This window comes from Xiphias gladius, chromosome 10 (assembly GCF_016859285.1).
Source record: "Xiphias gladius isolate SHS-SW01 ecotype Sanya breed wild chromosome 10, ASM1685928v1, whole genome shotgun sequence".
Lineage (NCBI taxonomy): Eukaryota > Metazoa > Chordata > Actinopteri > Istiophoriformes > Xiphiidae > Xiphias > Xiphias gladius.
Window position 1 is genome coordinate 27764459 of NC_053409.1, and position 26094 is coordinate 27790552.

At 39.7% G+C, this 26094-nt stretch overlaps 1 protein-coding gene across 4 annotated transcripts in view; it reads right to left on the minus strand.

The window, feature by feature from the left end:
- The window catches only part of mipol1 (mirror-image polydactyly 1), an 85446-nt gene extending 59646 nt beyond the window's left edge, over positions 1-25800 (minus strand). For 3 of the 4 annotated variants that reach the window (XM_040137210.1, XM_040137213.1, XM_040137212.1), the window contains exons 1-3: positions 25453-25800; positions 12468-12520; positions 7603-7694 (exon numbers count right to left, since the gene is read on the minus strand). In XM_040137210.1, coding sequence (XP_039993144.1) covers positions 7603-7648 — 46 coding nt within the window. In that variant the 5' untranslated portion in view covers positions 7649-7694; positions 12468-12520; positions 25453-25800. The remainder of the gene's footprint in view (positions 1-7602; positions 7695-12467; positions 12521-25452) is intronic. The other variant, XM_040137211.1, reaches the window with a different exon arrangement.
- Positions 25801-26094: the final 294 nt, after the last annotated feature.

Genomic DNA, 26094 nt, shown 5'->3' on the forward strand with positions numbered 1-26094 from the left:
ATTAGAACTTTTTCTTCCTTATTTTCTGGTATTTTAAAGACCAAACAACTAGAAGTTTTTTACAGTTTTGACACACAAAGTGGAGTGGACACTCAGGTATACAGAGTGTACACACCTGTGGTCAGGAGGATTCGCTGTAAGTCATCATTTCTTATACAGTCAAAATATCTTTGCTCATCTAAAACCAAGTTATAGGCCTGTTTAGGAACCACAATGACAAAAAAAAGCTCATCACATGGTCTGTTTCTAATGTCACCTACAGGATGGTGCTGCTGTTGTGTTTTCAGACCTGTATTTTTTAGTTGTCTTAGTTTCCATTTAGTCAAACTGTCTCCATTAAAAGGTGCTGTCCGGATGGATGGATTGATGCAAAGCTGTTTGCTGTGTAGCCACGGATGTACAGACAACTACCACTGGATCACTGTGATATTGAAGTAAACTTAAAAAAACAAGAAGATTCTGAATGAAGTTCTGCAGCCTCTTTTTCCTCTGGTTTCTAAGTGGATTTCTGGAGCTTTATTCTGGAGGGACATCAGAGATGATGATAGCCTCAGGAAGTGGACGTCACACCTAATCATATCAACACGTGTTTCATGTCTGCGTTCAGATCTGACTCAGTCAGGACTCTGAGAACGAGGACGTTTTTTTTTTTTCTAACTCAACTCACACAGTATCTATGCCCCCCCTTTCAGCTCTGCAGCGCCCCCCCCCAGGGGATGCTTTAGTGTTTCTGTTTATCTTTGTCTCGCCGAATGTCCAAGTCTGTTACACACCAGATCCTGTCATTTCACCAGGGTTAAAATGTCATCCAGCACCATGAGTTAAATTACTGAGGAACCCCCGCATGATGTTCATCCTGTCTAAATGGAGCTGAAACCTGTTTCCATCTCCACCAACTTTTACACCTCAGACAACAGGAAACACTTTTTACACCGATTTTGACTTTTGATTTTCCACTCAGATTTTTTTATGTGCAAAGTGAAAATGTTGATTAAAAACATGTGGAAACACAGTTAGAAATGGTAAAAGTTCTGGTCTGTTCAATCAGTGTGCAGCAGAAACTAACCAGAACCAACCACATTTAGACGTCTGCAGAACACACACATGTAGCTGCTGCAGAGAACACACAAACTAACACACATTCCTACACAGAGACATGAATAGCAGCTACTTCAGTCTGTTCAAACAAACCAGAGTCTGCAGCCCACCCTCAACAGTGTGTGTGTGTGTGTGTGTGTGTATGTGTGTAGACCACCCACTCTGCAGATTAAACACAGTTCACACGACTGCCTCCTCCCCCTCTCTCTCTCCTCATTCACTCTCAGCCTCACTCTGCCTTTGTCTTCTTCATCTGTCTTTAGATTAATCTACTGACCACAGTGTGCGTGTGCGTGTGTGTATGTGTGTGTGTTTTTGTTACCTCTTTGGGAACTTTTCCGGTATAAGAACTACTGGTCCTGATTAGGTCGGGACCAGTAGTCCAGTAGTTAAAGATGGAAAATAGTCCTGGAGACCAAAGCCCGGTCCTAATGTGGCAAAACGTTTCTGAGGTCGTGGTTAAGGTTTGGGTTAGGCTGTCCAAAGTGAATGGAAGTCAATGAAATGTCCTAACAAGGATAGCTGTGCAAAACAGTGTGTGAACGTGTGTCTGTGTGCAGCAGCTGCTCAGCGATCAGTTACTGTTTGTTTAGATAAAACTTCGATCAGTGACTCTATATCAATAAAGTTTATTCAGTTATTTAAAAGATAATTCCAGTTTTATTCTAATTCTGGTTTTATTTGCTTTTCAGGAAAGACTGAAAGTTATTCTAAAAAACAAGTGGAACTACATGTAAAAACATGCTTCTATGTTACTGTGTCCTCTTTATCAAGCACACCTGTACAGTCTGATACAACCCAATACAATAGCTCTGCCAGAACATCTGTATTTACAAAGTTTATGATGTTCAGTGTTTATTGTTGATTGACTTCAGCGTTTTATCAGTCATGGTATTGTAGTGCACTGCTTTATATTCATGAGGTGTTCCTGATATTCTGACTCCTCAGGTGTGTGAACAGAAACAATAGCAGCTTTAAAAGTGGCAATTGACAGTTCTTCTGCTTTACTTATCATTGTGAATTAACTGTTGATTGTACAAATGTTATAGGTTTAGGATGGCTTCTAGATTGGTTCCCCATAAGCCTCGTTTTCACTATGCCATTCTGTCTGCCACCAGGTACGAAATCCCCTGAGAAAATGAAGGTTTGATTTACGGCACAAAACAAGTGTGTCTGCCATTGCACAACCAAAACAGAAAGAGGATAGCGCTTTTGTTTTTCCCAGTAGGTATGAGTAGCTTTCCCGTGGTAGCGGAAATGGCGGACGGTGGAACAACCAGAGTAACTGTGAAAGCTTTGCCCGGCAAAAGAAAAAGAGCCCCATTGTCGGAGGAGGCGAGGAAGGTGAAGACGGAGAGGGAAAGAAACTGAGGTAAAACAAGAGTGAACCTCGGACAGGCATTGACTCGATGGAGAGAGCTCCGAGACTTGAGAGGGTTCAAGACGGACATTCAGTTGGCATTATTATCAGTAAGTAACAAAACCTGCCAACTTATTAATACAACCGGGTGTTTTACTTTGCCTTTATCATAACACCGCCATAGTTACTTGTTTGCGCGCAGTAATACTCAAACTATGTTATTACTCTATATAAAATTATGACAATTTCACTTTACCTCTTCAGTGAACATGCTTTTTTCTTCTCTCTTATTTCCAAAGTGGCGTTGATCGATTCACGTCCTATGTTGTTGGTAGTTATTAGGCTCTGAGGAAAATAGAAAGCGCCACCAGTAATACCACTTGGAAGCAAGGGGGGGGGGGGAGTTGTCTACTGCCACTTTAAACTTTAAAAAACAGGTGTTGTGTTGGACAGTATCAGACTGTACAGGTGTACCCAATACAGTTGTACCTGATAAAGTGGACACTGAGTGTATTTTGGTAGTATTGTCCATCATTTGTCTGTAACAACAGCCCTGACCAAAATCTTAAAAATGTTCCATGTTTCAAAGGTTAGAAGATGTTGAATTCATATTAAACGAGAAACGTAAACTGTTGTCAGTGTGTTTGTGACGAGCACAAATTTATTTTAAAGAGTGAGGAGAGAATCTAAACAAATTACTGATAAGAACTTCAACTGGGAAAAAATTGATTTTGTTTGTGAACTCAGTTTGAATCAGAGTGTATTGTTTATTAACAATCAGATTTATCACTGTTTGATTAATAGTCATGTTGTTTAGGTTGATACAAACTCCTCTGATCTCATGAACTTCAAGTACTGAGAAAACTGATTCCTAAGATTCACAGAGGTTCTGATCAGAAACCTTCTCTTTGTATGTGTCTGCTTTTTATATAAATATACGTTCATAACTCTTTCTCTCCATTATCTTTCAGTAACTTCTTCAAATGTGATTCTCTAATTTAGTCTGATAAAAGCAGACAGGTCGACGTCTTCGTCTTTGTTTTAATGAAACCAAACCCGTTCAGTGTTGCCTTAGATATCATCACATACATGTTTACACGGTATCAACAGCTCTCTGTGTTTTCCACATTTTAAACAGAAATGATCATGATGTCCAATTACTTCTTGATGAAGCCCAGCTCTTTTTTTTCTGTACTTAGATATCTTTTGTTTGATTATTATCAGCTGATTTGAACTCTTCTGTTCGTTTCGTTTTTCTTATTGTTGTTTGTTTTCTGTCTATTTTGTTAAATCATGTTTTATTTATTAGTTTACTATTTTTCCCTTTTATTCTTAAGTTGAGCCGGGTTGTTATATAAGTCTGATATATTTCTGTTTAGAGCTGCATTGTAAAACAATACTTATAATCAAATAATCATTATATTTTAAGCAAAAATGCCAAAAATGTGCTGCTTCCAGTTTCTCAAATGTAAGGATTTGATGCTATCCTTCGACATACATGACATAAAGCTGAATCTCTGGGTTTGAACTGCTGATCGAATAAAACAAGACATTCGAAGACATCACCTTGAAATCACCTTGGATTTCGTATTTTTCATCAGCAGATTAAAGGAGGATAAAAACAATGGTTAGCTGCAGCTCTAGGTCAGCTAGCTGGTTTTTATAATGTTGTGTATGTGTGCTAATATAAAAACTAAACTAAAAAACTTAGTCCATTTTTACGAGACACAGTGTATGGCACCTGACTATACATACATATGTGCACATTTGTGCACATATGTGTCATTTGTATAAACTGAGAGCTCCCTGCGCTCATCTGCGGACAGACTGAATTCATTTTAATTCTCAGAGGAAATAGGGTTTTAAAATTTACTTAGAGCAGAAAAATGTGTCGTGTCCGTACACATCAATCAAGATGTTCAGGTACATTTCTTATGTTGCACAAAATATATGATGTTTCATGGTGTTGTAGAGCTGCTCTGACTGTTTCTGACGCCGGCCGACTGTGTGCTGGAAGTATCAGTGTAGTAGAACTGTAGTACTATGTCGTAACATGACACATTATTCCTGAATATCCAAGTAGTTCTGACACTGACAGGACCACAGCAGAGTTTCTACTTGTCTTCCGGAGGATAAAAAGAGGAGACACTGGCACCACAGAAAAAGAGAGACAGAAATAAACAGAGGACACATGGGAGTCATCTGAGTCTGGCTCTGCTGACTGAGAAACTGAATACTGTGTTTCCTTCACAACTGTTTCATATGGTGTGTTTGATCTTGGCGAGAGACACCGACAGATGATGGATTATCACTGAGGCGAGAGAGAGAGACAGACAAATTAATAAAAAACTGTTAATTCAATTTCTTCTACTGTCACACGAACTGCAGTTTTTGGAGATTCAGGGGGAGATTCTCAGGGGGTAAAAAAAAATAGAGAGGTGGGCAGATCCCCAAAGTATCAGTATTTCAAATACTAGTCTGGTTTTAGGTATCAGGACAAGGATCTATAGGATAAACACTTTAACAATGGATCCAGCAGATCACATTGTGGGAATATGAAGAGTGCTGCTGTTGTTTTCAGTGAACACCCCCCACCCCTACCCACTCCCTTTTCAGAAGTAGTCACTTAGTGATTCATTCAGCTGATAAATCAAGGCTCATTTGCACACCCTGCATGATGTTACGAGAGCTGCTTTTAATAATGAAATGATCAATATCAGTAACAATATCATTGATTCTGGCTCCTGGTATTTCTTGGTATCAGATCAAATCTCATTTTGTGGTATCACCGACCCCCAGTGACAAATCGCCATTCGGGATTAATTTTTCATGTTCAATTTCAAACTGTGCATCTTTCAGGATCAGAGCGAGTCTCACCTTCAGCTCAGAAGTTAAAAAACACAGAGCGGATAACCGCCACCAGAAAAAGGAAATAAAACCTCTGATATGATACAGTTTCAAACACACGACACTCGATTGAAAAATAAACCAGAAACCTCCTCAGGTGTCCTGGTGGTCTGGTTTGCATCTCACAGGGACCTTTGTTCCATGTTGTTTACCTCATTTCCTGCCATCTCTCTACTGTCAGCCATTTAAGGGAGGCATGAACACCAAAGAATAATTTACAACCGTAGGACTGTACCACTGTAGGGAGGGACCGCTCCCTTACTGCCAAGCTTGGTCAGGATCCAGTGAATCAGAGCGCGCTCACCTTTCAGCTCAGCCTGCAGCAAGGTTCAGATTTATCAGACCACGCTGGCCTACTGGGATATCTCCCAGTATTCCTAGTTGCCAATACATCCCTGGAGGATTTAAGAGATAGAAAGAACAAACTCAGAAGTAGGTTAGGCCTGGCCTTTTCAGTTCGTGTTCAAACTGACAGCAACACAAATGGCAGCCTCCACCTTTACTTCAACCAAACCTCAGAGTCAAAGCAGGGTCCTAACTCAAAGGCTGCTACAAAATAATGTCCGACGACGTTACAGATGCAAAACAAAGTGAGTGCATCCAATTCGTAACGTGTAACCCTAACCCAATCAGACATACAGTATATGAGATCGTATTCCTGACAGATGACTGTATAAAATGACCGTGTAACTCTACTGTTTACCTGTATATTGTAGAAACAAGATAAAATGACTGTTGCTATGGTAACTAATAATAATCATGTCTGTCATTGATCTCCAGCAGGTTTCATCCTCTGTGTTAACATCCAGCCTCTCAGCTTGACGTTTCACTGCAAACATGTTTAATGAAGCAGAAAGTCAAACTCCAAATATACCGATGTCCTCCAGACGGATTTACACAGCAGATTACAGAGGACGCACTCCGCCATGGTGGAGGACCCAGTATCATCAGATTACTATCAGAAGACAGACGCTCGTTCACACCTGTTTAACTGTTTAACCAAGGGAACTGTTCATATCTGTGTAACTGAGGGAACTGTTCACACGTTTAAATGAAGGAACTGACTGACTTTTTCTTCTCCACAGGGACCTGCCCCATCACCCTTCAGCCAATAACATTTGATTATTTATTACTGATAATTAATGTTTGTGTAGTGTTATAGTGTTGTATTTATCAGTTCGGTTCGGGTTCGTACTTTCATTTTTCAGTGTGATTAATAAATAAAAGTGTATTATTATCGGAGAACTAAAAAATGTTATACTTAAAATGTAAAAAATATATTCACCTGTACTAAACCTGATTTATTTAATGCCTTCTGTTTAGTTCAAGGATACTAGAACACAAATGATCATTCAGATAGTTTAATTATTTCATTTTCAAGGGCAGACACTAGACTTATTATCATTAGTAGAAGTAGTATTCCTGTGTGTGAGCTGTGACCTTTGACCTCCTCTCCATGCTTCTGTTGATCAGTGTTAATCTGTGTGTTGGATCATAGCTCCACCTGGTGGACAAAGCAACTCATTACACCTCCTCACTGATATTGTGATTTTGTGATTAAACTGATGATCACGTGGGGGAAAATAGTTTGAAATGTTACAGCCCACTTGATGTTAGCCCACTTACTCTAAATCTAACTACTGTTTCAACATAGAACTTATTCCTTTTTAACCTCTAAACACAAAGCTCAGGTCTGCGTTTAAAGGTTGAACAGTTCAAAGACCAGATGACATCTTGTCTATATCATTCATTTTATTCAGCAAAGACTTCATCTTCCTTCAATTCCCCAGAGTGAAAATCCTTTTTCTGATGTTTTTCCTTGAAAAAGTCCATCGAGTTTTTATCCAAGGTATCACTGATAGTATGGATTAACACAGACCGAAGGATAAAGACATTAGGTTCATGTCTCGGTAACTTGATGGTGCAGCAGATGTTTGAGTTTATCAGCAGAGCAGACTTGGTGTTTTCTGTGACAGTAATCACAGACCTGATGGTGACATCAGTATGTTTCAGTACAGTTTCCAGTAAAACCCCCAAAACCTGCACATCCTCACTCCCTAACAAAAGAATGATGTCTTTGTGACTGTGTAGTAGTATTCACCACTGTGGGTGTAGTTGCATTTCCCTCTGTACATGTGTTCTTGTAGTAGTAGTAGTAGTAGTAAAAGTAATATTTGTAGTAGTAGTATTTAACACTGTACTTGTATTGTAGTAGTAGCAGTAGTAATAGTATTTACCTCTGTACATGTCCACCAGAGAGTCACTGAGCTCCTTGCTGGGCATCCATGTTGACAGACTTGTCTCCCCTGGACTCTCTGAACTGGTTTCCCTGGAAATATGAAACACGTCAGAAACAGTCATCCTGGATCAGTTTATTAAACACACAGAACACCGGGAGGATTCAGACCTCTTCATCCACACAGACCTCATAATCAGCATCATCATCATCGGAGTGACAGATATACAGAAGAATAAATCCAGTAAAATAGATAAAGGACAGATTGAAGACAGTTGTAGATGTTGCAGAACAGCACAGGGCTGCTGGAGACCAGAACAGTTTTGAAGAATCAGTCAAACTCACTTGATCTCTGGGCAGTCTATACATCTGATCACATGACCTGCAGGTCACATGGTTCCTGCATCTTATTGGCTGTTTAATCTGTAGCACACTGTGCTTTCAGTACAGACCTGATTTCAGTACAGACCACTTTCTGTCATGGTCAACTCCAAACCACATACCTTGACACACAAACAAAAAAAAGAAATTGAGAGAGAGTTCTTTCTTGATACAGACCACCATTGAGCTTTTTACGTTGTGAAATAACTTTCTCTTCTCGATGATGATATGATAATCTGAAAAATCAATTCATTCATTCATACACACACATAATATCAAAGTCTGATGGTTAAAGGTGAAATGGCTGATATAACAACAGAGACTAACCAGTCAGCAAATCAGTCCATCAACCAGTCAGCCAGCAAACCAGTCCAGCAGTCAGCAAACCAGCAAGTACACCAGTCAGTAAGTAAACCAGTCACCAAATCCTCTGAACAGAGTCAGAATCAGTGAAACTCCATCAGTCTGATTTTCTCCACAAAAACAAACTGTTCTGATTCCCGCTGAAGTTTCGGCTGGACTCAGTTTCCCAGCATGCTCAGGTAGACTCAGTTTCCCAGTATGCATAGTTGGACCCTGATCCACTGATAAATCCTCCAGACTCATGAAGCTGATCAGCTTCTCTCCCAGCAGCCACTTTGTTTTATCTTCAGCTGAACCTGAAGTCTTTCAGAGTTCACTTCAGATCTGTAACACACTGGATCCTCCAGCTGGACTGGAATGACTACACTCAGTCAGGGTTAGTTAAGTTTAGTTAGTCAGAGCAGTTAGTCAGTGTTAGTTAGTCATAGAGTGAACATAAATTCCCTCCTTCCTTCTCCTCAGTCCTGGATTTGAATAAACTGTGATGTAGACAGATCTCAGATCAGCACAGCCAATCAAATTTGAGATTTTTCTCTTTCTCGCTTGTTTATCAGCAGCTGCTGCAGATCTCAGATCAGCACTGGCACGTTACTTTACAGATTCATCAGTCAGAGCTAATTAACAGTTAACAGCAGGTCTAACATCCTCACTGACGAGTCAGTTAAAGAATGTGTTAGAGAAACTGGACCCGTTTCAAATTCTCGAGGTTTCACCTCTCATCCTGAGGGCTTTGTCACTTAATTTAACAACATCTTCAATAGGGACTTGCAGTTAGCTGATGGAGTGTTAGATGCATAATTAAACCATGCTCCCGGATCTATCACAATTTCCCCACCGATACCTTGAAAACTCAACATTTATCAATGAAAGGGATAGATGAGTGGACAAGAAACACCAAGGGCCATAAAGGAGAAGAAAAAATGCCAAAAACTCAAGATAAAAACACCTCGGTGGCAAAAGCTAGCAATATCAAAGCAGACCAAGCTAACAATCCAAGTACAGCTGCTAAAAGCCAGAGAAGCTGTGGAACAAGCATAGTTTAGCACTCTGGCCTTGTATTGATCACCATGTGCCTACGAGAGGCAGGTTTTTTTTTTTGTCATTTCTGAAAGTGAAGGAATTTTAGTCTGTGTTTGAGATTGAAACACAATTCTACACTTCTCTCTATACACTTCATACAACATGTACAAAAAGACAGAAATCCCACAGGTCAAAAGACCTCAATATGTTAATTAAAGAGACAGGTATGTACGATGTTTGGAGGAACCTCCTCCACTTCAAAACCTTTACTCACTATTCAGCTACTCATCTGGTGCACTCCAGAATAGACTATTTCCTAAAAGGAACAGCAGATGTATCAGATCAAAATGCAATTTAATTATACACTTGAATAACAGACCAAAGAGTTCATAATGGAGACTAAATATCTGTATCTAAACAATGAGACGGTTGTAAAGGAGATCAAGAAAGAAATTAGAGATAACAAAAATGGCCAAGTAGACCCAACCTTTGTATGGGACACAGTTAAAAGCAATAATGAGAGGGAGACTAATCTCAAGAATGGCACACTTAAATAAGATGAAGAGGACAAAATACCATGAATCAGAGAAAACATTGAGAAAACTAGAGAAACAACAAAAAGATGAGTACAAAGGATTGACAAACCAGATAAAAGAACTAAAAAACCAAACAGAGAGAATGTTCAATGACGAATTGGAAAAGAAACAGATTCACAAAAAAAACCTTTTATATAATCGAGCACGAAAGCAAAAAAATTTTTTAGCAAGACACCTCAGGACACAAGTTATAAAGTCAATACACAAGATCCCAGACCATTTCACTAATTAAATAGCCTGCAGGAAGAAATTCACAACATCTTCAAAGACTACTATGAATTCTTGTACTCAGCCTGACATTGTCAATGAGGATATCATTTAACAATATTTGTTATTGTTAGACGTTCCCTCCACAAGAAAAATACAAAATGACCAATTAACAGCCCCATCGCAAAAAAGAATTGGACACAGCCATTAGTAAATTGAAAACAAATAAATACCCAAGGACTGACCGTTTGCCCAATCAATGGTATAAAATCTTTAAAATAGATCTTTGCCCCTGTATTTTTAGAATCCTTAAATTGGACACTCAAGAAAGCTGTAGTCTTGACTAATCAGTCTTGATGCGGAAAAGGCTTTTTATAGAGTTAGCTGTTCTTTTCTGTACAGAGTGCTAGAGAGGCTCAGTTTTAATAACCATTTTGTTAGGTGCAAACAATCTTTATATTGAGTCCCAATTGATAAAATAGAGATCAATGACCGTCTGACGGGCAGTTTTAAGCTGGTTAAAGGCACTCACCAGGGCTGCTTCCTTAGCCCCTCCCTTTTTCTAGTTACTCTTAGAGCCTTTAACTCAAGCTATCAGACAAAAAGAGCCGAAGGGAGTCAATATAGCACAAGAGGAAATCAATATGATAGGACTTTTTGCAGATGATATTAATATCTATCTCCAAAATACAAATAGAACATTCTCCAAACTTATGATGATTCTGGCCCGATGTCGGGTTACAAACTGAGCATCACAATAACACAGGTAGTCTCTCTTAACTACATACCAAGTAAGGCAATCAAGCCGAAATATAAACTGAAGTGGGAAGCCGAATCAATAAAATACATGGGAGTGTCAATTATTCAGGAACTGAATAAAATATATGAAACAAATTACAACATAATGAATAATAGGATACAGAAAGATATAAAAAAAAATGGTCAAGACTAGTAGGATCTGTTCAGATATTCACAGATAAATATATATGATAAAGAAGTTTAAAACAATGTACTGGCTCTATAAAATGGAGGGAAATTGGATGGAAGAATTTAATCCGCTTTTTTTTACTACACATCGCATGAAACAAACTATTGGGTAAACAGCAGCAATACTGCAGACAGTGTGAGCAGATGAATGTCAGTCTCACATATTTTTTGGTCGTGTATAAAAATACAAACTTTCTGGGACATGTTTATTCAGATCCTTGAGAAGATTTTATGTTAAAAGATTGTGTACGCGGGACTGACACCTGGGGACATAACTGAAAGGAGGACATCTATCTCTTTAAAATCCTGATACTTGCGTGTAAAAAGGCCACAAGGAGATGGTTGAAATGTGACCCTCTAAGACCAGGAAAGGGGCTGGACATTGAAGAGGAAATATATTCCATGAAAAGATTGATCCATTATCTTAGGACCAAAGCAGGAACCCATGAACAGCGCTGGGGGATATGGACTGAATACAAGAGAGAAGATGGGTCTTGTTCACAGCTGGTCTGAAAAAAAAAAATGGATCAAAGAGAGAGTAGTGCCCTCCTCTTATTTTTTTTCAGTTATATTTATGTTTTTTATATTTATATATATTTTAATTTGCTATAAATATTGTTTTTGTTGTGGGTTTTTTTCAGTGTAATAGTTACTGAAAAACAAAAAAACAAAAAAAACCCCATCTTGAATAAGTTAGAAACTTTCTGATGTTTCAGATGTCTCTTACTTGTTGCTCAGTTGCTGCTGCAGACTGCTGATCTTCCTCTTCGCTCTCTGCAGAGCAATCTGAACATTTACAGCTCTGCTGCTGCTGCTGCTGCTGCTGCTGCTGAAGCTGCCGGACGCCATCAACACACCTCCACCTGACTGAACACACACTTGGCCGTCTCTATGACAACCACCACACTCTGTGCCACCTCACTACACTTCCAGGTCACATGGGTGGAGGAGGGCTTTGATTGGCTGAGAGTCGGAGACTGAACCTTCAGCAGGTTATATATTGATGAGCTCACAGGATCAGGTGCCGCAGGTGAGTCAGGTGTCATTTTCAGGATTAAGAATAAAACATGAATTCGGTTTTTCAGATCCAAAATCTGTTTTTCTTTCCCTATGCGATTTCACTAAATATGACACACGACAGGTAGAACCAACCACCTCATCCCAGACACCTCCCTCTCACTGTCCTTGTGTGCAGACTGAAGTGCAACCTACATTAACAGACTAAAACTGTACACTGTTACTTTTCACTGGAACAGAGGTGACAGATGTTTCTCACATCACTAATGTTACGTTCACATCATGTTGCACTTACTTCAATGATCAGTTCCTTACATCAGTGAGTCCTACAGTGGGGCATTAAGGCCACTGTGAAGAAAAAACAGAATAAAGTGGAAACATTTAGGGAAAATTCTTGATATTTCAAAAATAAAAAAGACATTTTACTACTCATGTGTAGTTAAGATTTGAGAGACTGTCAGTATGTTTCTCCTATAAACACCTGGTTAACAGAGACCTTCAGATGTCAGATCCTTTACTTTAGTAAAATCAATACTGCAGTAAAAATACTCCATTACAAGTGAAAGTCCTGCATTCACACTTCTACGTCAGTAGAAGTACAGAAGTATTATCAGCAAAATGTATTTAGGCTAAAAGTACAACTGACTCTTGTCAGTGTTATATTATATAGTGTATTATGTTATTATTACAGATACAATAACATAAGCAGCATTTCAACTTTGTGTCAGGTCAACGGAGAACTAGTTTTAAATACTTTCTGGGTAGTTTCGTCTCAAAGAAAGATGAAGGAAATAAGTTCCAACACCTACATCGTCCATGTGAAAAAGTAATAAGCCCCTAAACTTAACAGCTGGTTGTCCCATCTTTAGCAGCAACAACTGCAACCAAACACTTGGATAACTTGAGATCAGTCTTCCACATCACTGTGGAGAACTGCTTTAATTCAGCCACACTGGAGGGTTTTCCAGCAGGAACCGTCCTAACACAGCATCTCCATAGGATTCAAGTCAAGCCACACCAAAACCCTCATTTTGTTTCTTTTAAGCCTTTCAGACGTAGACTTGCTCTCATGCTTTGGATCATTGTCTTGCTGCATAACCCATCTGCTCTTCAGCTTCAAATTACAGAGTGATGACCCGACATTCTCCCTCAGAATTATGGTTAATCACCCAGGCCCTGAAGAAGCAGAGCATCCATCGTGCCGCCACTACCATGCTGGACCATAGCTATGGTGTTCTCATTGTGGAATGTATTTAGTTTCCGGCAGATGGAACGGACCCCTGTCTGTTGACTCATCCGTCCATAGAACATTCTCCCAAAAGCTTTGAGGGTCATCAAGATATGTTTTGGTAAAACTGAGCCTTCATGTTCCTCCAAGTTAGCAGTGGTTTTCACCTCTCCGGTCACCCATGGAAGCCATTTTCTATGGTCAGAGTCCTGAAAGCTGACCTAGATAGAGGTACGAGAGGCCTTGGATGTTTTCCTTGGCTATTCTATGACCTCCTGGATGAGTCGTCGCTGTGCTCTTGGAAGAATATTGGGAGGTCAGACACAGCTGTGGAGGTTCACTAATGTGCCAAGTTTTTCTCCAATTGGAAATAATGGTTCTCACTGAGATTCTTTTGAGTCCCGGAGTCTTAGAAATAGCTTTTTAACCTTTCAAATATTTCATTCGTCTTCTTACTGATCTTTGATCGTGGCACAGTGTGCTGCTTGTTGAGACCTCTTAGTCAACATCACACTGCTCTGTTTAAGTTATGTGTAGATTGAACAGGGCTGTTTAGTGCAGCTTAACCCAACTGTCAATGAAGTTTGGCAGATTAGTGGATTTAGTCATTACAGGGGCAAATATTTTTTCACACAGGCCCAGTAGGTGTTGGATAACTTATCAGCATAAATAAATAAAATCATCATTTAAAAACTTCTTTTATGTTTACTCAGGTTTTATTCTACTTTGTTTCATTTTAAATTCAATTTGAAGATCTGAAGCCATTTAGTATGACATATATATACAAAAACAGAAGAAATCAGGAGGGAGACAAATATGATTACAAAGTACTGTTACATTTTTCCTGTTTCAGTATTAGTAGTATTTATACAGGCTAGTGTGCAGTGTTGGAAGGAGTATTAAGAACTTTACTTCAGTAAAAGGAGCAATACCACAGCACTAACATACTCCATTACAAGTCCCAGGTTGAAAATTCCACTTAAGTACTATCAAGCAAAATGTACTTAAAATATAAAAAACAAAAGCATTCATCATGCAAAATTTTATCAGAACAGTATTACTGTTGCATTAGTGTGCAAGCATAAACGTAATGTCAAGGAGCCCCTAGATTTTAACAACTTTATCTACTGTTTGTAATTTAATCTGTAAGAATGTGTTATTTTGTATAATCTCTTTATATGTTTTGGTCGTAAAATCGGAATCTGTAAAGGAACCACAGCTGTCCCATAAATGTAATGTAGTAAAAAGTACAATATTTTACTCTGAAATTTGGGGGAGTAAAGAATAAGTACCTCAAAACTTTAGTTAGGTATAGTACTTGAGTCAATACAGTATATATTTATAATTTTCTTAGTTAAGAAAATACGTAAAGACCCTTATTGGGTCGTATATTGTAATATTATTTGTAGTATATTTGAGGTTATATAGTGTTGTGAAATGAAATGTAAAATCTCCCAGTTTACACTTTTAACAAACAGTATCAAGTGGGGTTACACTCCAGATTGATCTCTGACACACTTTAGTCTGAACGCATCAGATATTCTTGCTAGATTGTTTCACTGGAAAATGGTTGAAGTGGAGTTTCTGACTCGACTTTCAGAGCAAACATGCAGGAGTGAAAAGTTTGTGTGAGGTTGAGCGCAGAATGAAGAGCAGACCATAATCCTCAAAGCAGCCAACCAGGACGCTACAGGCCACATCTGAATGTCAATCATCACAATATTAATGTTCTAACATGGTACCATTGTCCTCTCTGATATTTTCTAACAGTCCCAGGAGGTTCATTCTGCAGACTCTGAGATTAATCTGTTACCACCATAATTTCCTCCTGTTAATCCAACAGTGCCACTGTGTGGATGTTGTGAAGGTCAGCTGATTCAGTTCAGTTCGGTTTGATACTAGCAGTGGAACCAGGTGGAAAAATCACAGTAAAAATCTATTATCATGGAAACCTCAGTGTTTTAAAACTTCACGTTAAATTTCATAATTTTCTGCACTTATGAGAGCAGATTGAGGGGCTGCTCTAATTGGTTTAATTGAATGAGGCAACGAGTGACAGTGAAATCCCCCCGGTTTTAATTAATAAAATATCTTTAACAAAGACACATCGATTAGTTGGTATTATTTATTATTGGATCTACATTCTGATTATTAATAATTATCACATCAGTAAAATTTCATGTTTTGCGTGTCTCGGCATCCTGCAGCAGTTTGTCCAGCAGGACGACGTCCACTCGATGCTTCATTGCAAAGTGTCCGTTCAGGTGAAACACGGGTATGTCCAACCTGTACCTTTCCAACCACACCCTGTTCTCTGGAAGACTGATATCCACCTGCTGCAGGACAAACTGTAGGACAGACAGAGAGAAAGTGAGGGACAGCGTCTCTGTGACTTCAGACATTAAACCTGAGCCCTCGTCTCTGAGTCGATGTTTTCGCTAAGTTTTATCAAACACGTAAAAAACTACTCATCATCAGGTTGTCATGTGGACGTTGGTCTGCAGACTTCCTGTCTCAACTAGAGCCGATAACACCATTCATCTGTTCATGACAACTGCACCCGGATCAGTAATTGGATGGAGAGTCCCTGCAGTAGCCTCAGTTAACAGCCGCAGACATCACTGCTTTACCCCATCAGTTGTCATGAAAACAGACAAAACAACAAAACTGACACCATTTCAGCTCCCTAGGCCTGAACCACGAAGCAGGATTTGTGGTTAGTGAGGTAACTTCCGGTTTAACGCAGGGTTTTCAGGGTTACGACGGTGGTCCGCTTCTTACTTGGGTACATCACCATGGTAACTTAAAGACTGCACACCTGACCTGCTCTGGAGCAGTTTATGTTCAGGATAACAGATCATTGCGTATAAAAGCCCCGTCGACTGACCAGTGGGATCTCTTAGAAGATGGCGTCACCATTTGAGGGCCAGCTCCTCAGCAGGAGTGTTCTCCTGTGCAGGAGTCCCTTTTTCCTGTCATTGTGCGTTTGTCTACCGATCTCATCCTACAAGTACAAGCCTTGTACTTGTTGTCCTTATAAGATATGAAACTAAGCCTACTTGCTGTTTTGAATTATGGTTTTATATTTAGTTTAGGAGTTTATTGTTAAGTCCGTTTGACACCGCCGGGGCTGCAGCTGAAACAATGAGGCTAAAACTGTCATAGACGCCATAAGAAGACGTTAATTTAACGGAATACACACATGTAATAATAGTCAGATCTACTTGAGTCCTAATGATGGGCAGTGATTTCATGAGTCTTAACTTACACATTCACACGGGGGGGGGGGGGGGTTCCAGCTGTTCTTCCTGCATTTGGCAGCTGCAGCTGTTGCTTTTAGCCTGGATCATGTGTTCAACTTCTTCATATTTGTCTAATATTATCGTTTGCTCTTCGTCTGTAAAATATGCCGCGCTGCTGCCAGTAGACATGTCCATGTTTTCTGATTGGTCATATGCTGTAAACACTGCCCCTTATATGTGAACACACTCACGAAAACCTGGGTCGATTGATAACCAACGTCATGTTACCACTTAGCGTGATTACGGATGTGAGGCTCAGTGAAGCCAGGTAACAAGAAGAAATCCTGGGTGTGTTGAGCTTGATTTGTAGTACAGGCCCCTGGGGCCCGAACCACGAAGCAAGATGATCCAGTTCTCTTTGGGTTTAAAGAGGGTGGATCACCATGGTAACATTTGGTAACAACTGCAGGTTAACTTCAGAGGATCCGATTAAAACCTGTCAACTTCCCAACTACTTACCAATAAGATCACTGGAAATTATGAGTCATCATTCCTACAGGATCCTGACGGGGCCAAAAGAGTTTACAATATAGTAACATACTGAAGAGCAATAGATATTTTCAAAGATCAGTCCAGTAACTTTGCTGTTCCATGTGTACACTCTGGATTTTTAAACAGAGGGAGAGTTTATCACTAAATACAAAATGATGATTAAAGCTGCATTTTAATAAAGATTCTTGACAGTGACAGTGTTAATACTTTTACACTGATTCCATCACTGCAGCTCCGAACAACATGAGGAGACTTTGTGGTAATAATTGGAAATAAAAACAAAAGCCTCTGTTGTCTTTTATTAGAAAAATAATACACAACCTGTTAAATATTCCCGAGGATTAAAAATGCAGAACTACTTCTCTCCTCTGATTCATCATTAGAAACAGTCTGACATTACTTTCACTCAGATGGTTCACATGTTCAGAACAGTTTATTCATCATCAGATAAAAAGACATATATAAAATTCCTGCTCTCTCTTTACTCTGCAACTCCTATTCTGTTCTAGTTCTGTGATCATGTTCTTTACATTTCACCTTGCTGAATAAAACGTTCTGCTTTGCTGTAACTGGATTTACCTGCATTCACTTGAAGCCAGATAATTAAAGCCAAAGTTAACAAAGCCAGGTGATACAGGTGATCAAGGACGGTCAATGTCAGACTCAGTGAAACTAGGTAACCCCAAGAAAGCCAGACTAAGATGAACTTGCTTCGTGGTCCAGGATCTTGTTCTTCAAATGTGGTTTAACTGATCCAAACCAACTTGCTGATATCAGGTTAAATAATCCTGTTAATTTTCATCCGGATAATTTGGTTGTTTGAACACAGTCGGAGGACTGATTTGTTGAACCTGGATGGAGTTATCTTGTGCTCTTATTTTGAAATAAAGGAGAAATTATGTTTTTTTTCCTAAACTGAGCAACCAAGGCACGTTTTTCCCGTACAATTGACAGGCAGAAACAAGAAAAGGTTTTTTTCTATTTGTCATTTTTTCAAGTTTTGGGCCTGAAAACAAAACAAAAATTCAGCTCAATTTCTTGTTTCCATACTTACTGACAAATTTACCATTCAGCGTTTTGTTTTCATTGGTGATTGGCTAGTGTGCTCTATCAGTTATGTATTGTGTGGTACTCACCAAAATAAAGGTTCTACCTCTTTGCCTTTAGACAATGCAATGTCAACACAACAAGACCAGGTCAAAACCTGGTCTGTGGCTGGACTCTACCTTTATCTGTTTGCTTCTCTCCTTCTCTCTGTGCTCACGTATACAGTAATTGAATCCAGCTGAATTCCCAATGAAACTGCTCTCGTTTACATATTTTTCTGTTTCTGTTGTCAGACAACGAACAAGTATGAAACAGTGACTGAAACGTGGCCCATTAAGACGACATGTTAACCAACAGTCACTTCCAAGTCATTTCCAAGCTGCAGCTCTGCTGCTAAAATCCTGATTTTATAACCACGGCGTCGCCTGACAGAATCACCAGATACATAAGTTAAAGACGACGGCTGTGCTGTGATTTTAGCTGTATTTACCTATAAAATGATCACTGCTAGAGAAAGTGAGAAGCTCATTCATGTCTGTGTCAGCTGCCGTGCGGTCAGTTGAATGAAGCATACAGGTGAGCTTGCAGAGGGAAAACCCGACCTCGTGCTCGCGGGGCAACACTGCCTACTCCCTTCTACGTAAAGTAGCTCAGGTTTTTCCAAAAAGTCGCTAGATTTGTAGCTATGTGCTTTTGTGACGAGAAACCGCTGAAAAGTCGGTAAATCTAATGACAAAGGCGTTAAGTTGGCAACACCACCCGTAAGGGCTCCCCTGTGCGCCAATTCATTTTGAAAGACCATCAGCCAATAGTGTAATGTTAGCACACAGTCACGCAGCATTTGGCTGACCTATGGTGTAACTTTATCACTCAGTAAGTAACGAACATTATCGTCTATAGGACTGGCCTTGCTGTTGCGATCTAGCTAAAAATATATTTTGCGACTGACAAACAGAAAGACAACCTATGATGCCCTTTAGCCTTCAATAATTGATTATAATTGAATTTTAAACCTATTCTGCTGTTACTGAGAGGTGCCATACATGATTTTGTTTTATGATCTACAATGACAATAAAAATGTTTTTTGTGTCAAATGAACGTGTTGTCTTTCATTTTCTAATTTTCTGTTGGTGCATGGATTATAAAGTAATACAACACCGTTTTATTGTATTGCCTGTTCATGTGCAGCTGAGTAACCAGAACATATCGTGTCTGTTTTGAAAATGAAAGCACTTTAATAAAGTTTTCTGCAGGATATACTGTGTACCGACAGTAAAGTCGGTTCTCAATAATTAGAGAAGATCAATGGCATAGGACCAACAGCAAGCACGCCAAATGTAGGTACAAAAAAAATGACCAACAGGTGCCACACTGTGCAAATCTCCTCATCAAAAGGTTTTTACACTCATTGTCTCAAAGAGTAAATACAAATTTGTATATGTTGACAGGTAGACAAAATTAAAAAGATATATCTATAGATATTTGCATTTATGCAGTGAATAATCTACATGCAGCAAGCATCATATGAAGCTTCAAATAATGTGCAGTAAATCTGTTTGGGACATCTCCTCTATGTAGTATCAGAATCAAGCTCTCACTGGACAGTAGCCTCCATCAGCTGTTATCACTTGAAGCCACTTGATAACTGGCAAAACACACTCAATGTAATTCTGCAGACTGGTTAGAGATTCATCCTTCCTGATATGGTAAAAACAACTTCCTAGTTTTAATTTCTACTCAGGCAGACTGCCAACATTTGTACTTAGCCAAATCCCTGAGTAAGAAACAGAGGGGCATTAGGCTTTTGCAGCCCATATATTATCATTTTTCTCTATTATGTCTGTAGCTGCTATCCATTCATAACTTACCTGACGTGATTGTGAAATTCAGCAAAGAAACAATATGTAGGTATGTGTATAGAATAAAATTGAGTGTCTGTATGTTGCCTGTGTTTTAAAATGTATTTAAATACACAATTGACATGCATATTTAAACAGTATTTTTATTCTATTCAAAAGGGAACATACACACAGAACACTGAGCATCAAACAGGTTTAAAAAAATAAATAAATAAATAAATAAATAAATAAATAAATAAAAATAATAATAATAATAATAATAATAATAATACATGTAAATCAGAAATCTGTCGAAAATTATTGTTTGAGACCAGACCAAGCAGACCAAAGTGTGAGTCCATGTAAAACTCAGAATGCATCATACATGCTCATCTGGAGCCTGACAGATGTGGGATTGATTGATTGATTTATGTAAAGTGAGGGGAAATCAATAAGCTCAAAAACAATGATTTTTTACAGAACAAGTGTTACTCTACATAGAAATCTTTCAGAAGTGTTACATTTGCAGCCAGTGCCGCGGCTCATCTCCAGGAGCATCATCTGAGTTCTAGTCCAACACAGAACAATGAGCATACAGCACCTGTGCGCAATTGTGATGTGCCTCGGGTGTGTCTTAAACAACAGACGGCTATCTTTTTTTTTTTTTGTGCTGACATTCCATTGTCTAACGGCAAAGAGACAGAATGTCTACTTTGATGAGTACAGCGCAAACATAATTGATAGAGCACACTACTCAATCAGAAGCAAGGGGGCGCTGAAGGCCCACTCATGGATAAACAAAATATTGCTTTGTCAGTAAGAACGGAAAACAAGAAATCGAGCTGAATTTGTGTTTTGTTTGCCCCAAATTTAAAATAAGAAAGACGACCTGTTTCTTGTTTCTGCCTGTGTCAATTGTACGGGGAAAAAAAAAGCAATTGTTCAAACGTACCTGGGTCCTGAGCTCCGCGGAGTTTCCAGAGTTTGACACTAATCAGTGTTAAACATCAGATACGAGCAGTGAGTTTGTTCAGACCAAAGTGATGTTGGGGACAGTTTAATGAGCTTCCCTCTGATGGACGTACAGAGACTTTTCACTGATAGTCAGAAATCTGCTGTGAAAATGAAACCTCACTAAGATCTCTTAAAAGCAGCTTTAACTGCAGCCACTTTTCGGGAAAGCGGTTCAAACGATAAACTCCCATTTTAATGTCAGATTTAACACCACATGTTCCGGCTCCATTTGCCTTAAACAGTTAGAATCTATTAGTTGAGTTTCTGTCTTGTTGCTCAAAAGTTTCTCAAACTACACTTGGTTCGTTTTCAGTGTTCAACCTTTTATTTTGTTTTAGATTTGCTCAAGTATAAGTGAAGGTAATTAAATTGTGATAATGACACAGACAGATCATAATGATTTCTCAAGCCTTTTGTTGGACATGTTGAACATGCAGATGGACATGTTGCATGTGTTGTTGGACGTGTGCCAGACTCTCACTCTGTGTTTGAACGGTTCCAGCACTTCTTTAGCTTCATCGCAGAGAGGACAGGGATCCTACAGAGAAAAACATCAGTTTTTATTAGTCTTTATGACTGCGCGCAATTAGTCAACTTAATGATTAAATGTTGCTACCCACACTAGCCGGAACCAGAAATACTAGTTGGTTAAACTAATTATTATCTTGTTCATGTACAACACCAGTTAACTGTCGCATCTAAGAGGTCACGCAGCCGCCCACCACTAGTTGGGGCTGCAGCTTCGGCAGACAGCAGTCCCCCTCTTCCCCCCCTAATGCCTGTATGTCGTAAACCAGCAAGGTGGAGGATGGGACAGAAGACATCCTGCAAGCCCGGTTAGGCGGTATTTTGATCGAGAAAATGAGAGTAAAGGCTGTATCTAGGCTGTGCAAGGAAAGAAGGCTGCTGGTGCTAGCAACAGCACGTTAGCCACACTAGGCAAACCTATATGACAACTTTTACCCGCAGACACTGTGATCCTGCTCGGTCTGAAAAGATAATGCAGCTCATCACAGCAATTTCATGAGTGTTTTCTTACTTATAGGACTAGTCAACTAGTCTGAATTTAAATTTCCAGACAGGAAAATTAGTCATTAGGAACATACCTATTATATACACATATGTATACAGTGGCGTCCAAAAGTGAGTCTCCAGTCTCCCACTGCGTACATGTTAGTTTGCATTCATCTGAGCTTAACTTTCTGAAAAAGTGAGTTATGCTGAGAATTTACATTGACAGACAGAAAGGCAGGACTGATGACTGTGGTGCATTTTACTCCACTAAGTGACATCTGTGGACTGAAGCATTTTTAAGACAGGAAAATGTAAATTAAGCATGGTCCCGATCAGCTCATGATTTAAACAAAGTCCATTCTCAGTAAATCAGGATTGAACCTGCTTCAATCACTTTACTGATCCTGTCCACTTTACTGAACAGTCTGTGATGTTACGGTCATTTGAAACCCTCGTATGTTGTGTCAGATATGAGGTTACCTTAGTAAAGAGAGTGAGAGTGGGTAAAGTGTTGGTAGAAAACAGTCTGAGAAGCTGCAGAGCTGCAGGTTCACACAGACGAAAAGTCTTCAGGAAAAACATTTAATCTGAGAACAAAAACACAAACAAACTGTTACTGACCTCAACAATGATTATCCTCAGAGACAGCAGCTGACCAATCACAGAGCAGCAGGAGGGGCTTCAATCACGAGGATAAGGAGCACCATCGCGTTTTTCAAAAGTCACGCTCCAGAACTCGACAACACAGTGCTGGTTTCGGTTCCACTTCATTTTAATTTGGCACAAAGTAACAAATGTTCTTTACGTGGACAGGAACGTACGACTGTTAAATGAACCAAACCCCGTTACGAATAATCTGATCACTACATCAAACAGCTTCAACAGTTTCACAGGACAAGTTTTCAAACGCATTTCAGGCTGTAAAGAGATGAAACCAGCTGCTGCTGTTTAATGATCACACCCGACACATCAAACAACTCACCTGTATTGTCTCTGCCTCCAACTGATGTTTCTCCAGTTTGATCAGAATGCTGCATTCAAGTTATATCAGAGTTGCTGTAATCACCAGTTTCTGACTTGTAAACAATGTCACTGACCTGAGGCTTTTACTATGAAGCCAGTTCAACATACCCAGGATATCTTTTCGTTATCTGGCTTCACTGAGCCTAACATTGGCCAGCCTGGATAACCTGTATCAGGAAGCTGGTTATCAACTGGCTCAGTTAACTCTGGGTTTTCCCATCCCACTTTGAGAGATTTCATGTGAAAGAGGCGGAGATGTTAGTCCCAAACAACACCGTCAGAACCATGAATAAGGCACTTTATCAAATATGAGAAGAAACGGTGACACCTGCAGTTAAATTCAGTTGTAGCAGCAGCCAAAGTGATATTCAACGAGGTGAAATGTAAAGAATGTGATCACATAACTGGACTAGAAAAGAAACACTAGAAATATTTTCCAATTATTAAACTCAGGCTAAGGATAAACTGTAAATAAATACAGGAATTATTCAGTTTCTTACTGAAAGTTAAAAAAATGCCAGACTGTTTCTGCTGCCAAAGCAGAGAGAAGAAAAGTAGTTCATGTCTGATGAGGTCAATCTGACTGGCATGTTGATTTATAATCATGGAAAATATTTAACGGTGTGTGGACAATTTTCCTAAAAAAAAGAGAGAAAGATGAGAGTTTTTCTTTCCAATTCTCATCACCGATTCTCCTCATGTTATTCTAAGCTGCAGTGAGAGAATATGTTTAAAGTCATCGACGCTGTCAGGAACCCGGTTCGGGAATCATAGTTACCTCGCTAACCACAAATCCTGCTACCTAGTTCAGGCCTCAGGAGCTGAATGATACAGAAGAACATGAAAAACAAACATGAATGCATCGTCAGACAAAGATCCGCGTAATTAACCCCAATTTTTATGTATATTTGGTTTTATTCTCTGTGTTCAGTATTTTAATCCCCACAAAACTAGAGCGACTAGAGCACAGAACATTATTTTAAATTTGCAGAGTTCCATTTAAATAAAGATTTTGTCTCTGAAATGGTGATTTTAATGTAAAAACAAATATATTTTAGTTTTCTTACAAACTGAAGATGACCTCTGTAAAACAGTAAATATCTGCTGAGGAAAAAGTAAAAATAGTTCAGAAAAACAGGGTTTAGTGTAAAATCACTTGATGGTTTATTTGGTCTTTCAACTTTTTATTTTTCAATCAGTGTTTTATTCTGAAAACACATTTTTAATTATTTTCCATAAAAAACAGGACGCGAAGGAGCTGAACTGCTCTCATTTAACAGGTGTCATTCCTGGAGCCCGTACCACGAAGCAGGACTTGTGCTTAGTGAGGTAACTTCGGGTTTAACGGACCAAGCGGACCACAGGGTTACGGCGGTGGTCCGCTTCTTACCGGGGTACATCGCCATGGTAACTCACGCTGCATACCTGACCTGCTCTGGAGCAGTTAAAATCCGAGATAACGAATAATCCTGTATAAAAGCCCCGTCGACTGACCAATGGGATCTCTTGGAAAATGGCGTCGCCATTCGAGGTCCAGCTTCTCAGTAGGAGTTATCTGTGCAGGACCTGGTCCTCACCTGTCTTCTTCATCTCATTCTGTTCCTGTCATCGTGCGTTTGTCTACCGATCTCATCCTACACGAGACTGGCTGAAGCTCTGAAGCCATGTACTTGTTGTCCTTATAAGATATGAAACTAAGCCTACTTGCTGTTTTGAATTATGGTTTTATATTTAGTTTAGAGTTTATTGTTAAGTCCGTTTGACACCGCCGGGGCTGCAGCTGAAACAATGAGGCTAAAACTGTCATAGACGCCATAAGAAGACGTTAATTTAACGGAATACACACATGTACTAATAGTCAGATCTACTTGAGTCCTAATGATGGGCAGTGATTTCATGAGTCTTAACTTACACATTCACACAGGGGGGGATTTTTTTTCCAGCTGTTCTTCCTGCATTTGGCAGCTGCAGCTGTTGCTTTTAGACTGGATCATGTGTTCACCTTCTTCGTATTTGTCTAATATCACAGTTTTGCTCTTCGTCTGTAAAATATGCCGCTCTGCTGCCAGTAGACGTGTCCATGTCTGGGATTGGTCTTATGCTGCAAACGTGTGACCGGCCATCAGGCTCACTGAAGCCAGGCAACGAGACATCCTGGGTTTGTTGAACTGGCTTCGTAAGACAGAGCTCTGGGTTCAGGCCGTTTAACAGAGACCTGGTAGCCTGTTAGCCTGGTAGCCTGTTAGCCTGTTAGCTGAGTCGCAGGCCTACAGTAAATAACGGCTCCGGTTCTACGGACCGAAACCGGCCGGTAAACTCACCGAGTCGCGCTGAACAGTCTCGGGTCTGTCCCGGGGTAAAAACCTGGTTCCGGTGGTTTGAAGAAAGTTACTGTTGAAGTTTGGAGCTAACATGCAAACACACCACTGCTCGTCTTCTTCCTCTACTACTCCTGCCTCCGCCGCCTCTTGTTCTTCTGTTTAATAATGGCGGGTCACAAATCACCGTTTCAGGTGAATCCCGCCACCTGCTGTACTGGAATGCGATGTAAGTAGCACACCTGTATTGTCCAGGTGTTTCTTTCCGAAACAGGCTGAATAGATCATGTTTAACAGAAACTTGCTGCTGATCACTTTACTGATAATCATCAGTACTGAGGTTGAGCTGCCTCGTGGACAGAGGCATTTTAGAAATACTGACGTCGTGAATCCTAAATTTGTGACATGCCCCCCTCCGGGACTTGTACGCCACCATAGTCAGGAATCATCAGCGCAGGCCCTCAAACTTCAGACCCTGAACTCAGCCTTGTACAGACCTGTGCACAGTTTCTGTAAAAACACCCACTCTACCAAGCGGGCTGTATAGACTGTACACAACCAACCACTGTTCATTTCAGCACTGTCTGCACTGTTGTATTCTTGTTTATAACTTACACAAACAATTTGACATTAGATGATGTTCAT